The sequence below is a fragment of the Aptenodytes forsteri genome, unplaced genomic scaffold, assembly GCF_000699145.1.
Source record: "Aptenodytes forsteri isolate BGI_AS27 unplaced genomic scaffold, ASM69914v1 Scaffold340, whole genome shotgun sequence".
NCBI lineage: Eukaryota > Metazoa > Chordata > Aves > Sphenisciformes > Spheniscidae > Aptenodytes > Aptenodytes forsteri.
Window position 1 is genome coordinate 1,889,236 of NW_008795441.1, and position 12,522 is coordinate 1,901,757.

A 12,522-nucleotide genomic window follows, 5' to 3' on the forward strand; every position below is an offset into this window, starting at 1 on the left:
CAGAGAGGTGGTGGATGCCCCATCCCTGGAAACATTCAAGGTCAGGTTCGACAGGGCTCTGAGCAACCTGATGTAGTTGAAGATGTCCCTGCCCACGGCAGGGGGGTTGGACTAGATGACCTTTAGAGGTCCCTTCCAACCCAAACTATTCTATGATTCTAGGAATATCAAAGAAGGAGATATTATTATTATTTCTCTACCAGATAATGGGTCAGATCCTCAGCTGGTGCAAGGTACTCAGTTCCACTGACTTTCAAACAGTGATAACAATTCTCTCATCTACATCACTGACTGCCGACATCAGACGTGGAGCTCAGGTCGCATTCAGCGGCCTTGCACTCCCTGCACGTTCACCTCAAAAGGGCACTGAATACCAGCTCTGCTCTTTCTGGAGCTCTACCATTAACAATAATCTTGACCATTATTTTGTCCATTAAGCAAACATCTAAAAATCTTTATCCCTTTAGTGCAATTCATTCCTTTTGAACAGGGCCAAAACAGCCTTTTTTTTTTTCTTTTATTTGTGCATAATGATTATTGAATGTCATCAACATAAATGTGCAGTGCTCTGTAAAAAGCACAGGAAATCCCTTCATCTATACAGCCTTCATTTAATTGCCTAAGAACTCACATATGATAATTTGTCTGAAGCAGCTAAATCCATAACTGTACATTTCTATTCATTTCTAGATGGAAGAATAGACTATATAACGGGAGTACATTCTCCTTGTGGTTTACAGTCTCATTAATACTAACCAAATTAAGCCTATACTCTGAACAGATCTTCAAGGCTTAAAAGTCCTATGTAATTTTCAAGTCCACAAGAGGGATTTACAAAGAAGTGCAAATTTCTATGATTTGTCAAAAAATTGTCACTGAATAGGACATACACATTCACAATGTCAATGAGGCTTGATCTTGACACGGAGCTAAAAACTGAGTGCATAGTCTCTGTGAACATAGAACATTCATGAAAATTATGATCTTGACCTCTTATTAACAATATTTCAGATGAGTAAAGCAAAAGGGCTTTTAAAATCCAGTGCACTTGAATTTTCTTTCCCCTCCCTGTTATGCTTTGCTGCTGCTGACAGCTCCCAGACTCTCAGTGCTTAGTTCTCAGAAACATGGAAGCAGAAGAGAGCTGAGGCTAAATTTCTGTTCTTGTGAATTCTGCACCAGAGAGGACTTGCACGCATGGTAAGATGCTCCCCTGCAACTCCTTCTCTCTCTTGTCTCTAGCTTCTCTGCCATGGAAAGATAAAATATGTGGCACATGAGACAGAGGAGTTTCAGCCTTCAACTGATGGGAAGATCATTTATAAGAAAACTCCAAGCATCTTAGGGTCCGTGATATTTGCACAGCGGAAGAACCCAGCCCTCCATTACCATGGCACTAACACTACCCTGGTAGCACAGGTACTTACGGTTCTGGAATGGAATGATCTACATGCAATAAACTAAACAGGGTAGAGCATTGCTTCACACAGATCCACCTAGCTCTACAGCTTCAGAGAAGCAGCACTGACCTACTCGCAGCTGATATGTAACCTTGTTTGGTTTTTTTTGGCTGGTTGGTTTTGTTTGTTTGTTTGAACATTGCTGCAGTAGAGAATGCTATAGATATGCATTAACACTGAGACAGCTTGTCAAAGACTAAGGGAAGGAGGGAAATGGCTTACACACAAAATCTCAGCAGCTGAATTTTTCTAGGGACGTGATATTGTAGCACTCGCTGAACATCAGCAGAATTTCAGTCCTATGTACAAGCCTCCTTCTACTATTTAAATATAAGGAAAGAAAACTGGCAGAAACTTCTCTTTACAATCTCTGTGGACTACAGAAAGACACCCCCTCCCCAAGACTCAGAGATGCTGATCATCTCTTACTTACATCCATAAACTCCACATTGGCTTTGGGACCAGTGGTCTCATTAAGGATCTTAATGGCCACAGGAATCTTTACAGTTTCTCCCTCGGGGACCCAAATGCCCTAGAAAGATTTAAAAAAAAGTGACATAAGACAACAATCATAGAAACTTCATTCAGAGTTACAGTTCTTTCTGATGCATTTTGTCACATTATGCAGTTCAGTTACGAACCTCAGAACTGAGAATACTCAGAGTTATAAAATAATAAAAATTCCACAAAACTACTTATTAATTGATACCTGAGAATTTAAAGCTGAGATGGCTAAAAAGTAAACTTTACATTTAAAATTCACAAACTGTGTGTCTCTTGGGATACTTTTCCATCCTTCTTGACTATTGCTGTGTTCTTGGCAACCTCATGGTACCCTTCTCTATCACCTTATTATTGTCCAAGTATATTCAAACTGATTATTCAAAAATTTATTCCCATGACCTTGTAGATGTAGTGACCTGGTCTGTACTTCCTCCATTTCCTCCCCAATTTGAAGACAGATGCAGTATCTGTCCTCCTCCACTGCTCTGACCTACACCTCGATTTGGCAGGTTTGCGTTGCTCCCAAAGGGTCAGGTGACTGGTTTGACTTGCTCATTAAGCCCTACTTCGTGCCTTTGAGATTTGGACATGACCAACAGATCTTTAAAAAAAAAAAAAAAAAAAAAAAAAAATCTTTAACTGAAGTATTTTTTCCCTTTTGAGTTCTGCTCTTACATCCTGGTTGTTAAAGGGTGCATTGACATAACTCATCTTTTCTATTTAAATGGAAGAAACAAAAAGTATTATGGTTTAGCTAATGACAACATTGTTTTACAAGGTATGATGACGATTACAAGACCCATGTGACACTTGCGAAATGAGAGACACAGTTTATCTAGCTTTCCAAAAGCATACTGTAAAGCCATTATGTAAGAACAGAGTGACAAACTTTGACACTGCATTTCAATATCAAGACAGCCTGGCTTGTGCAATCCTCCTGTGTGCAAGGATGCCTGTGGCTGACACTCCTTTTCTCACCAAGAAATAGTATCTGCATGTCTGATGAAAACTGAAGTTAATGTTTGAGCCTGAAGATGTGCTCCTCCCACACAATTCCAGTATCCTATGTGCTTCCCAGACATGTAGGGCTCATGAACCCATCCATGGTACGGGATGCTTTGTTGCAATGCAGAACTTGACTGTTCAAAAGTTAAACGAGGGAACTCACTGCTGTGTATTGAAGACTCTTACCTTGTATACGGTTCCAAAGGCTCCAGAGCCAAGAACCTTGACTCTCTTCAGCTCAGTTTCCTTCAGGATACGAAGCTGTGCTTGGTTGGGTGCTGTGCCACTTGGAGTCAAGGGTTCCACAAGCTATGAAGGAAAATCCAAGTCTTAAATACTTGAAAATGTGAAGACCCTTCAGAAGTTTATATTGAAAACAACCAATCCAACTAAATACTGGAATAAGACAGTGGTGGGGTCTATTGACCATTGACCTGCCAACTTGTGGAGAGATTTCTCGCCTTCAAAAGCAAATGAGCAATGCTAAGAAACCAAGAGATCTAATAAAGAAAATCCTCACTCAGCATGTAGTAATTTCCACCAGGAATTGCATGATGGAATTACGAACTGGAAACTGAATCAGTGTCACAGTAACACACCCAAGGACTTTTGCTAATGGAGGCAGTATAAATATTTTCTACATGACAGAAATACAGCATTTATTATCAGTGCATCACATTCTATTTTTGCCCATTTTAGTGCCTTTAAGTTGACCATATTTCTTTTTAATAGCCCTGACTTAATGGCTCATCACATTCTTATTCTGTTTTGGGGAAGGGACTATTTTTCTGAACTTCTGTTATACCACACAGGAGGACAGCTTTAAGGAGAAAACATCTTATAGCAGACCACTGATTTATAACAGCCACTAATTTACTGCAAAAAAGGTACAATTAAACAATTTGCTCAAGATGTCCCAAGAAACTTTGTAAATGAGCCACAATGGCACATTCAGTTAAAAATGCTCTCAGATCTCAACGTTATACTGTCTCTGCCAGAAAAAACAATGCTTCTTTAAAAATAAATTAAAAATACATGAAAAGGACAATACTCTAAACAATGAAAAATAGTCTGTTCCTTTACAGGTTGAGGAAAATAATTCAGGGCTGCTCCTACTCAAAGTGCTTTGAAACCACTGCAGTATTTCAAAGTTGTCTGTTTACAAGGCTAAATGCATGATGCTCTGCAGTTTGGGAACTACTTCTATGGCTCTTTGAGCATCATGAACTAAATTAGTTGACCAGACTACTTTGGTTCAGGTAAAAAATACCAGTATCTGCAAATTATTAGAGTAAGAAAACATAACAAAACCAAACAGCAACAAGTCAGGCTATCACAGAAATAATTTGTGAGCTGTACTTTTTTTAGAGTGATTTCTTTTTCCTCCTTCCCACTTTAGATGTCCAGTACTTACACGGTGAAAGACAGAAGGTTTACTGTAAAAGAAAAGTAGACAGACTAGTGGTACATTTCTGTATTTTCAGTTTGTGAAGGGTGAAAACAGCTTCTGTGCCACAGTCCACCAACACAGGTATGGCAGGGAGAAGTGTTGTGGGCCTCAAAAAATGCTTGTAGAGTTTTACTGAGAATGATCTACAGAAAGAATAGGTCTGCTACAGCTTCCAGCTAGAAATAGAAACTTCAGCTGAAGCCAGTCACTTGTGTGTTTATCTCAGGATGCTCCTGATTTAATCTTCAGTATCTAAGCCAAGACAACACCTTCCCCACATGTTCAGTAGGAGACCTTGGTCCCTCAGCCACAGCTTCTACCTGACCAAATGTAGAATGAGAGCTGGACTTCAAAGTCAATACTTCTCAAATCCAATGAAAACTACCTGCTTAAAATCACTTATGCTTAAGTAGGGGCTGATACAATGGCAAGATTTACATATCTAAAGGCACCAAGTATTGTTAAGCTTTCTATACAACTGCACAGTATTTAAGAAGCAACACAAATTCTAGCCAAGCATAAAGATACTTAGGCAAACAGACTGGGGATGCATGTATCATTTGCTCCCAGGCTCTACAGTAGAGATGAGTGGGAGCAGGACCCTCGGAACAGAACAGAAAACAGCATTGTCAAAGAATCACTAGCTAATGATATTCCCAAGCTTTATTACCTTACAAGGGGGACCCTAATTTAAAAATATCACTTGCAAAGTGTGTCAAGCATAGGACTGAGGAGATGGTAGTAATCACCTTTGCTGTAGCTGACAGATAAATATTTAATGTTATGTTTAAATATACTTCCTAGATTGCCCCCTCCACCACTGGCATTTCAAAGAGCAGGATGGAGTGGGCACAGCACTCTGTCCTATAGCTCCGCTACATATTTTTGCCAGTAGAACTGTGAACCTCATTTGGTTAAGCTCTGGGAAGTATCTTGGCTTAATAAAATACATCATTATTACTGATCATGACTACAGACCTTGACAAAATATGGACCACAAAGGCAATACAGGCACTGGGAACAGCAGTAAGTGACAATCTCTGCATTTAAGCATTCCTGATGAGCTTAAGTTTGCATCAGAGCTTGCTGAACTTACTGAAGTCAACTTTTAAGACTGAAGTATGCACTGGATGAAAACCTGTAATATTTAAGCATGAGAGCTGCCAAATGTACTGATGAACTGGGATAGAAGTTCAGTTGAGAGCAGGATGTGAGTTCAAAAATCTGGTGGAACATGACTTCGTGATCATGTGGATCTTTTTTGGTCTTCAAAAGCCACGAATCTATATATGTACAGAAAATTATTATCTTGAAATAGCTTCATTCATTCCATCAGTTCAGTCCTGCAGAAGTTAACAAAAGGATTTCTACAGACCTCTCTGGTAACTGGATTGAAGACCTGAACAACTTTAATATAAAAGCAGAACAGCTCTGCACATCTTTTCAAATATTCTGTGAGAAGCACGCTCTCACCTCAGTCTCCAGGAATCTTCGCAATGCTCTCTTCTTTTTAATGCTTTTGCGCCGAACATACACGGCAAATGTCAGGCCCACAATGACGATGATGAAGAGGCCACCAATAACTCCCGCAGCAATCAGAGGGGTTCTAGCAATCAGAATCAGAGACTTTATTTTTAGGTAGAGTGAGATCAAAGAACGGTTGGGTACCTAAAACACAATCACTTGGAAAGTTTATTAACTGTCTTACGACCAGAATTTCTAAGGCAGTCCAAATGGGAAGTCAGGGGAAACACATTAACATATGGTATGACTTTTCTTGTTTCTAATCAATATACCAATTCTACTTTTTTCAAACCACCATGCATATGTGAGGAGTTGTGTGGACAAGGAGATACAACATGCATTTTGATGGCAAACGCAAATCTGCAATGGCAAAATGAGGATACAGGTATCTGCCGTTTTCCTGCAAGAGCTTTAACTATGCTTACTCTTTGGCTCCATCTAGATTAACTCTTGGCTTGTGCATTTAGGGGAAAACAAAGTAATGAAAAACTCCCAAGCTACCAATATGATGTGCCCTCCTGAGTATGGAGGAAATGAGAGGCAACTTCAAACAGGGTGTTTCATAGACAAATCTAGAGACATCATACTCATACACCTTCCTCAAGTGGAGGATATTTATATATGAACAATGTAATTCATGACTAGAACCATGCACCCTCTTGGAGCTCCTGGTTCATTACTATTACACACAAACATTTTGGTCAGGGGTTATGGTTGCACCCATCTGGTTTTGCTGTGGCTTTTCAGCACAGCCAAATCCCAGACCAAAAGACTGGTGTGTTGGAGCCAAATAACCTCCTGTGAACAATGCCAAGCGAGGCTCAGCTTCTGCACAAGACCTGTTGTCCCCCCACTACTCCTATAACTCCTTTCAGCTTTCCAGGATCTTGAGCAGCATGAGCTACAATTACTAATTTGTTTTTCCATAGTGATAAGATATAGTAGGCTGGCATCACGGTAGATACTACACAAGCACAAAAAAAAGACTGTCTCAGAGAGTCACTCTGTTTGACTTAGGTGCCCGCATTTGGAGATCGCCTACAGAGTCAGTGGAAAGAAGCAGGCTCCTTCCGAAGAAAAAGTCAAAGTGATAGGTGCTCTGACTCAGTTTTCTTTCTCTCTCTCCCCGCTCCGTCCCTAAAGGGTGGGTAGCAGCCTCCAAACCAAAACCTTAAATTAAGCATTTTCATAGAATACCAACAACTTACTAGCATAAACACACTCACAGCATTTAACATCCCTCCAACAATGGCTGGACAGCAGCTGAAAAGGTGGGTAAAAAGAGACAGCATGGCAACTGCAGAGTATAAATGACGCCAAACCACTGCCTGGTAACTACAGGAAGAAGGTTAACTATTGTCAAGATTGTGGAAATATCACTGCTATGCTTTAACAGCCTTCCTCAGTTATGTCTGAATGATGATGAAAGATACATTATGGCCTACTAATAAAAATGTACCACACAGCTATTGAAAATTTAAAGGAGTCTCCCACAGAAACAGTAAATTGATTTATCTGACCCTTTATTCTTCTTTTTATGTCCTACCACAAAACTGAGCAGTGGGAAGCAGGGCCATCTAACCTGGTTTGATATATTAAGGTGTGTCTACATTACCACTGCGTACCGTTTTGAAGCCCATCTCTAAACTGTCCTAACTCTCACTTGTCACTGCAGTTTGGTTCAGAGAGGTCTCAAAGCACACAACCTGGATTCATTTCAGATACCAACCAGAAGATATGTTTCTGGAGTGCACCTAATGAGCTCCAACCTCTAACTGGCATTAAGGTCCACAGGATCAAACTAGAGCTAACCCAAAGAAAAATCCCTTGCAGCAAACATAGCCTAGACATTGGGACCATTATCTATTTCATCCCTCCAGATCCATCCTGTTGTGTCACTCACTTCATGTTAACAAAGACAAAGCCTCATACTCCCACATCTAGTTATTAAAGCATCATGTTTAAAGCACCACTATCACGTTTGCCCAGGGAAAACACATTAACATTACACAACACTGTAAGGCCTATTACAGTTCAAAGACTACAATGGAAACCGTAAAGCCTGCAAATAAAGGAAGCTGAATGTTGCCTGGCTGTGAAATGGATTATGATGTTTGGGAAATACAAGTCCAGTACCACGTACTCCTCAGGCAGAGACACTCCTCCTTCATCTAGCTTGGCCTTAAGACACATTCCCCTTTCTAATCCCATTGATTACTCTGCTGATTTTGAGTCCAGAGCTCAGATTAAAGGACCTGGCATATCCACCCAGAACAACGCTCCTCTTCGTTTGCATGTGCTTTCCATGATGCTGATGCAAGGAACTCTTTAATGGGCAATTATGGAAAACACTGGACATCAAAAGACTTCTATGGAGTTAGTACTGACTAATGTTCTTGAACAGAGGAATTTTTTTTTTTTTTAATGCTGTATGAACAATCATATAATTTTTAACAAATACCACCAAACCACAGACTGTCAAAACAGGCAGGAGATCTCTTGGCTTTAAAGTGCATATTAATAACTATCGTAACAGCTGTCAAAATAAATAATTAAGAGTTTTATGGTACCGTGTACACTAAAAATGGTCCAAACAATATTTACATGATAGACCACAATAAATGTATGGTTCCAAAGGAGACAGAACAACAAGTGAAGGAAATAAAATGAAGTTATAAAGTCCTTGCAGCCCTTTTATTGTTACAGAGTACAGGGGTTCAAAATGAATCTTTATGATCCATTGTGTCAACTCTCATTGACTTCGAAAGAAAGTCCTCATCATTTTTAGTAGTGAATTGAAAAAAGGCAAATAATTTTCAAAAACTTCACCAAACAAGCATTTAGACATTCATGTGAAATATGCTGTAATTGCATATTATATCTGAATTTTCAGGAGGTGCCATCTAAACACACTGTTAAGCAAGCTTAAAAAGGGAGTATAAGAAGAATAATAAGAGGGGAAAAAAAACCATATTTAAATGCTAAACAAATAACTGTAATGCAGAAAAAATTTTATTTTGAACTCAAATAGTGATCAGCTTCCTTCACTTGTAAGTCCACTATCCTCGCATAAAAATCATGCTAGACACAAACATCACAGACCTAAACGGATGCAATTGTCTACCGTACAGCTTCTCCTCACTCTGCTACTGAGCTAAGCCCCAAAGTCAACAATCATGTGTTTTATTTGTTGCAATACCAAATGACAAGTCACTGCCTTCAGCGCTTTCTGGTATGCAGTTCACTGCTGCTTCCAACCACATGTAGGTTATTTTCTAAGCCCAGTTTTCTGGGTGTCACCTACCTCATTTGGGTTATTTTTACTTATGTTCGTTAGGCTGAGTTTGCTTTTCTATCTATTCTGCTAACATCTTCAAGTCTCCTGTATCATTCCTCTACTATTTTCATGTTTGCAGTGTCTTATATTTAATACCCTGGTGAATTTCATTAACATGCTGTTTATCTTTCTTTTACACAATTGCTAAGGTTGTTTAACATGGATCCCTGTAAGGTGGCGCTGATCAGAGATGCTGCTGAAGACACGAAACCTTTCTCCCATCTTGTTTTTTTAATCCAATCCTTTTTTTGCATATGAACCTAACCAACATTTCATCTTCACATACAGCTGGACGCACAAATCTCCTTATCTCTAGTGGCATTAAGGGCTTAATCCACTTACATTTTTGTTACATTACTGCCCCACAACCACCTCTGTGAATGCAATTCACTACATTTGCCCACCTCAGACTACTGCCCACCTAAAACTAATTCCATGAAAGTTAACAGGAGCAATGTTGATACAGAGACAAAAATTTCACTATCAAAAAACCCCATTTTGTTAAAGTAATTTTTAAAAGCATGGAGGCCCTGTTTCTCTGTTAGGGCTTGGAAAGGTTAAAGTCAAGCAAAGAGAGATAGTTCCATGTCAGTCCTGCCTGTCCAGCATAAACAATGGATGGCCAAAAGTCGATCCTAGCTCACATTTCTTTCACCTCGACTATGCACCCACCAACAGGAAACTCCTGATACAGCTACAACTTTCCTTTACACACTGAAAATCCATCCCAGAGGGTGAAAAAAATCTCTGCTAGGTGTTTCTAGGCTTTTATGCTAATCAAAATAGACTTAGCAGTCCAAGAAATATGGCCCTGAATCATAATTCAACCCCATCTAATTAATTTGCGATCCCCCACCCCTCCCTCAGCTGAGGACAGAACAGCCAATTATTGATTGGAAAAGGCATCAGCAGGGGAGGCGGGGTGGGGGGGAATCACAACGTGAAAAAACCTGCCTCTTAAACTGGAAACTGTGTCTCTGTGGCTAAAAGTTGAAAGTAAGATTCTAGTATTTCCTTAGGAGAAATGAATAATATATATTTCTTTTTAAACGTATGCTGTGTTTTCATATTTAGAAGCATGTAACACCGACGCCCACATACCAAAATTGAGACAAAAAGTTCAAAGTTAGTATTCCAAGGTGGACAACGATGCTCAACAAGGGGGCTCGTATCATTCCATCCACTCCAAAACATCTGCAATTCCCACAGTGCTTTGAGACCAGGCATTAAAGCCTAATTACTGATTTGGATGAATACACGGTCTCATACTCTTGACTGGAGAGTGCAGCAGAAGGAGGAAAGGAAATAGAATTGCGGTGCATGGAGTAAAGCTGAGAAAGAATACCTGTTTTTCTATCTTTGGCATTAACCCACCTAATAAGATATGTAAATAATTTGAGCTTTGAAGCCGAGCTGTTAGAGGGCTTTAAGTTCCTGCCTCAACCTTCCCCACCTTCCTCTCCTTTGAATTTTATCTATATATTCAAACAGGACTCATTACAACCTTGAATATTTGCTAAGTAGTTGCTTCTTGTAAACTTTCATTATCAAGGCATTATTTTTTCCTATGGATGATTCATACGTTCTGCATTCCTCACCCCTTCCATCAGTGGGGAGTTCAGCTGACTTTGAAGCTGCACTTTTAGAGATCTAACAGATTCTGCTAATCGTGGAACGATAATCTTAGTATTTAAAATATACAAGATAAACAACCAGACTGGGAAGCAAATTTGTGTATGTTTTAATAGCTTCTCTCTGCTGTGCAGCACTCCCCTGGCAGAACTCTACAACCACAACTTCGAGAGTGCCTGGTGTTCACGAAATGGTGCTCCCTGGGTGTGGGAAGAGTTCATCTAATGTTACTCGCATTAAGACATGCTTTGCTTTATATTTTTCTTTTTCAAGAACAAGGCTCCCTTCCCCCTTTCTCTACCTAATCTGAGGGTGTTTGAACACTGACAAATGTCACCATTTATGTACAGATTAGGAGTTTTTATCATGCGTAAACACAAATTTAACTCACAGCTGATCTCACGATTACTACCAATTCTGCATTTAATCTAAATATGGGCAAACTGCATCCCATTGTACTGTCAATGAACTGTAGTTAAACTCTGGTGGCAGGTAGTTCTAGCCACAACTTTTCAACATGCGAAACGATCACAATGTTGCAGTCTATGTCTAGGTCCATTCAGCAGTTAAACATCAAACACAGTTTTCACTTTGGACAAGGCTAATGCTGACAAACAGATATCTATAGTAAAAATTGCTTTTTCCTTACCCACACTGGTTCCTATATTGAAGCCTTCCTCAAGCAAATATTTAAGGACATTTCTAGATCACTATAATCAAGTTATCTGTATGCTCGAAGTTTTTCACCAGCTTTGCCAAATGAGAACAACATGTGCAGAACAGAGACTTGCAGTCTCTAACCGACAGTGTACACCCTTTCCTCCTCTAGTATACCACTAACCAAGATGTGCTGTTGAGAGCGACTGTGCTGTTAGGATACATCAAAATGTTTAACATACTGTGACATAATTTACTGAAGGTTTGCACATAGTTTGGTTATCAGAGTGTTTACTGAAAACAAAACACCAAGATGACGCAAACAAATATATTATGTGCATTCCTTAAATTGTAAGTGTGTCCTACTCATGCCTCTTTTTTTTTTTTTTTAAAGGTAGGATTCCACATTTCACTCAGCAAAATAAATGAGGACAAAGAAAAAAATATTAAGTACAGCTTTGAAAATGAATATAACCTAGAATTCTAGACATTAACATGTATTGATTATAAATTTATGACATCATTATTATCATTAAGCACACACAGTGCATGATGGATTTCTTTAGAACTAGTTGTCCTGGTTTCGGCAGGGATAGAGTTAATTCCCTTCCTAGTAGCTGGTACAGTGCTGTGGTTTGGATTTAGGATGAGAACAAAGTTGATAACGCACCGATGTTTTAGTTGTTGCTAGGTAATGCTTACACTAGCCAAGGACTTTTTGGTTTCCCATGCTCTACTGGCTGAGAAGGCTGGAGGTGCACAAGAAGATGGGAGGGGGCACAGCCAAACTGGCCAAAGGGACATTCCATACCATGTGACGTCATGCTCAGTACATAAACTGGGGAAAGCTGGCCGGGGGGGGCTGCTGCTTGGGGACTGGCTGGGCATCGGTCGGCGGGTGGTGAGCAATTGTACTGTGCATCACTTGCTTTGTGTATTATTATTATTATTAT

At 39.7% G+C, this 12,522-nt stretch overlaps 1 protein-coding gene across 1 annotated transcript in view; it reads right to left on the bottom strand.

The window, feature by feature from the left end:
* The window catches only part of ERBB4 (erb-b2 receptor tyrosine kinase 4), a 423,308-nt gene that overhangs the window by 133,085 nt on the left and 277,701 nt on the right, over positions 1-12,522 (bottom strand). The window contains exons 16-18 of the mRNA XM_019472536.1: positions 5,893-6,025; positions 3,156-3,278; positions 1,894-1,992 (exon numbers count right to left, since the gene is read on the bottom strand). Of these exons, the coding sequence (XP_019328081.1) occupies positions 1,894-1,992; positions 3,156-3,278; positions 5,893-6,025 (355 nt within the window). The remainder of the gene's footprint in view (positions 1-1,893; positions 1,993-3,155; positions 3,279-5,892; positions 6,026-12,522) is intronic.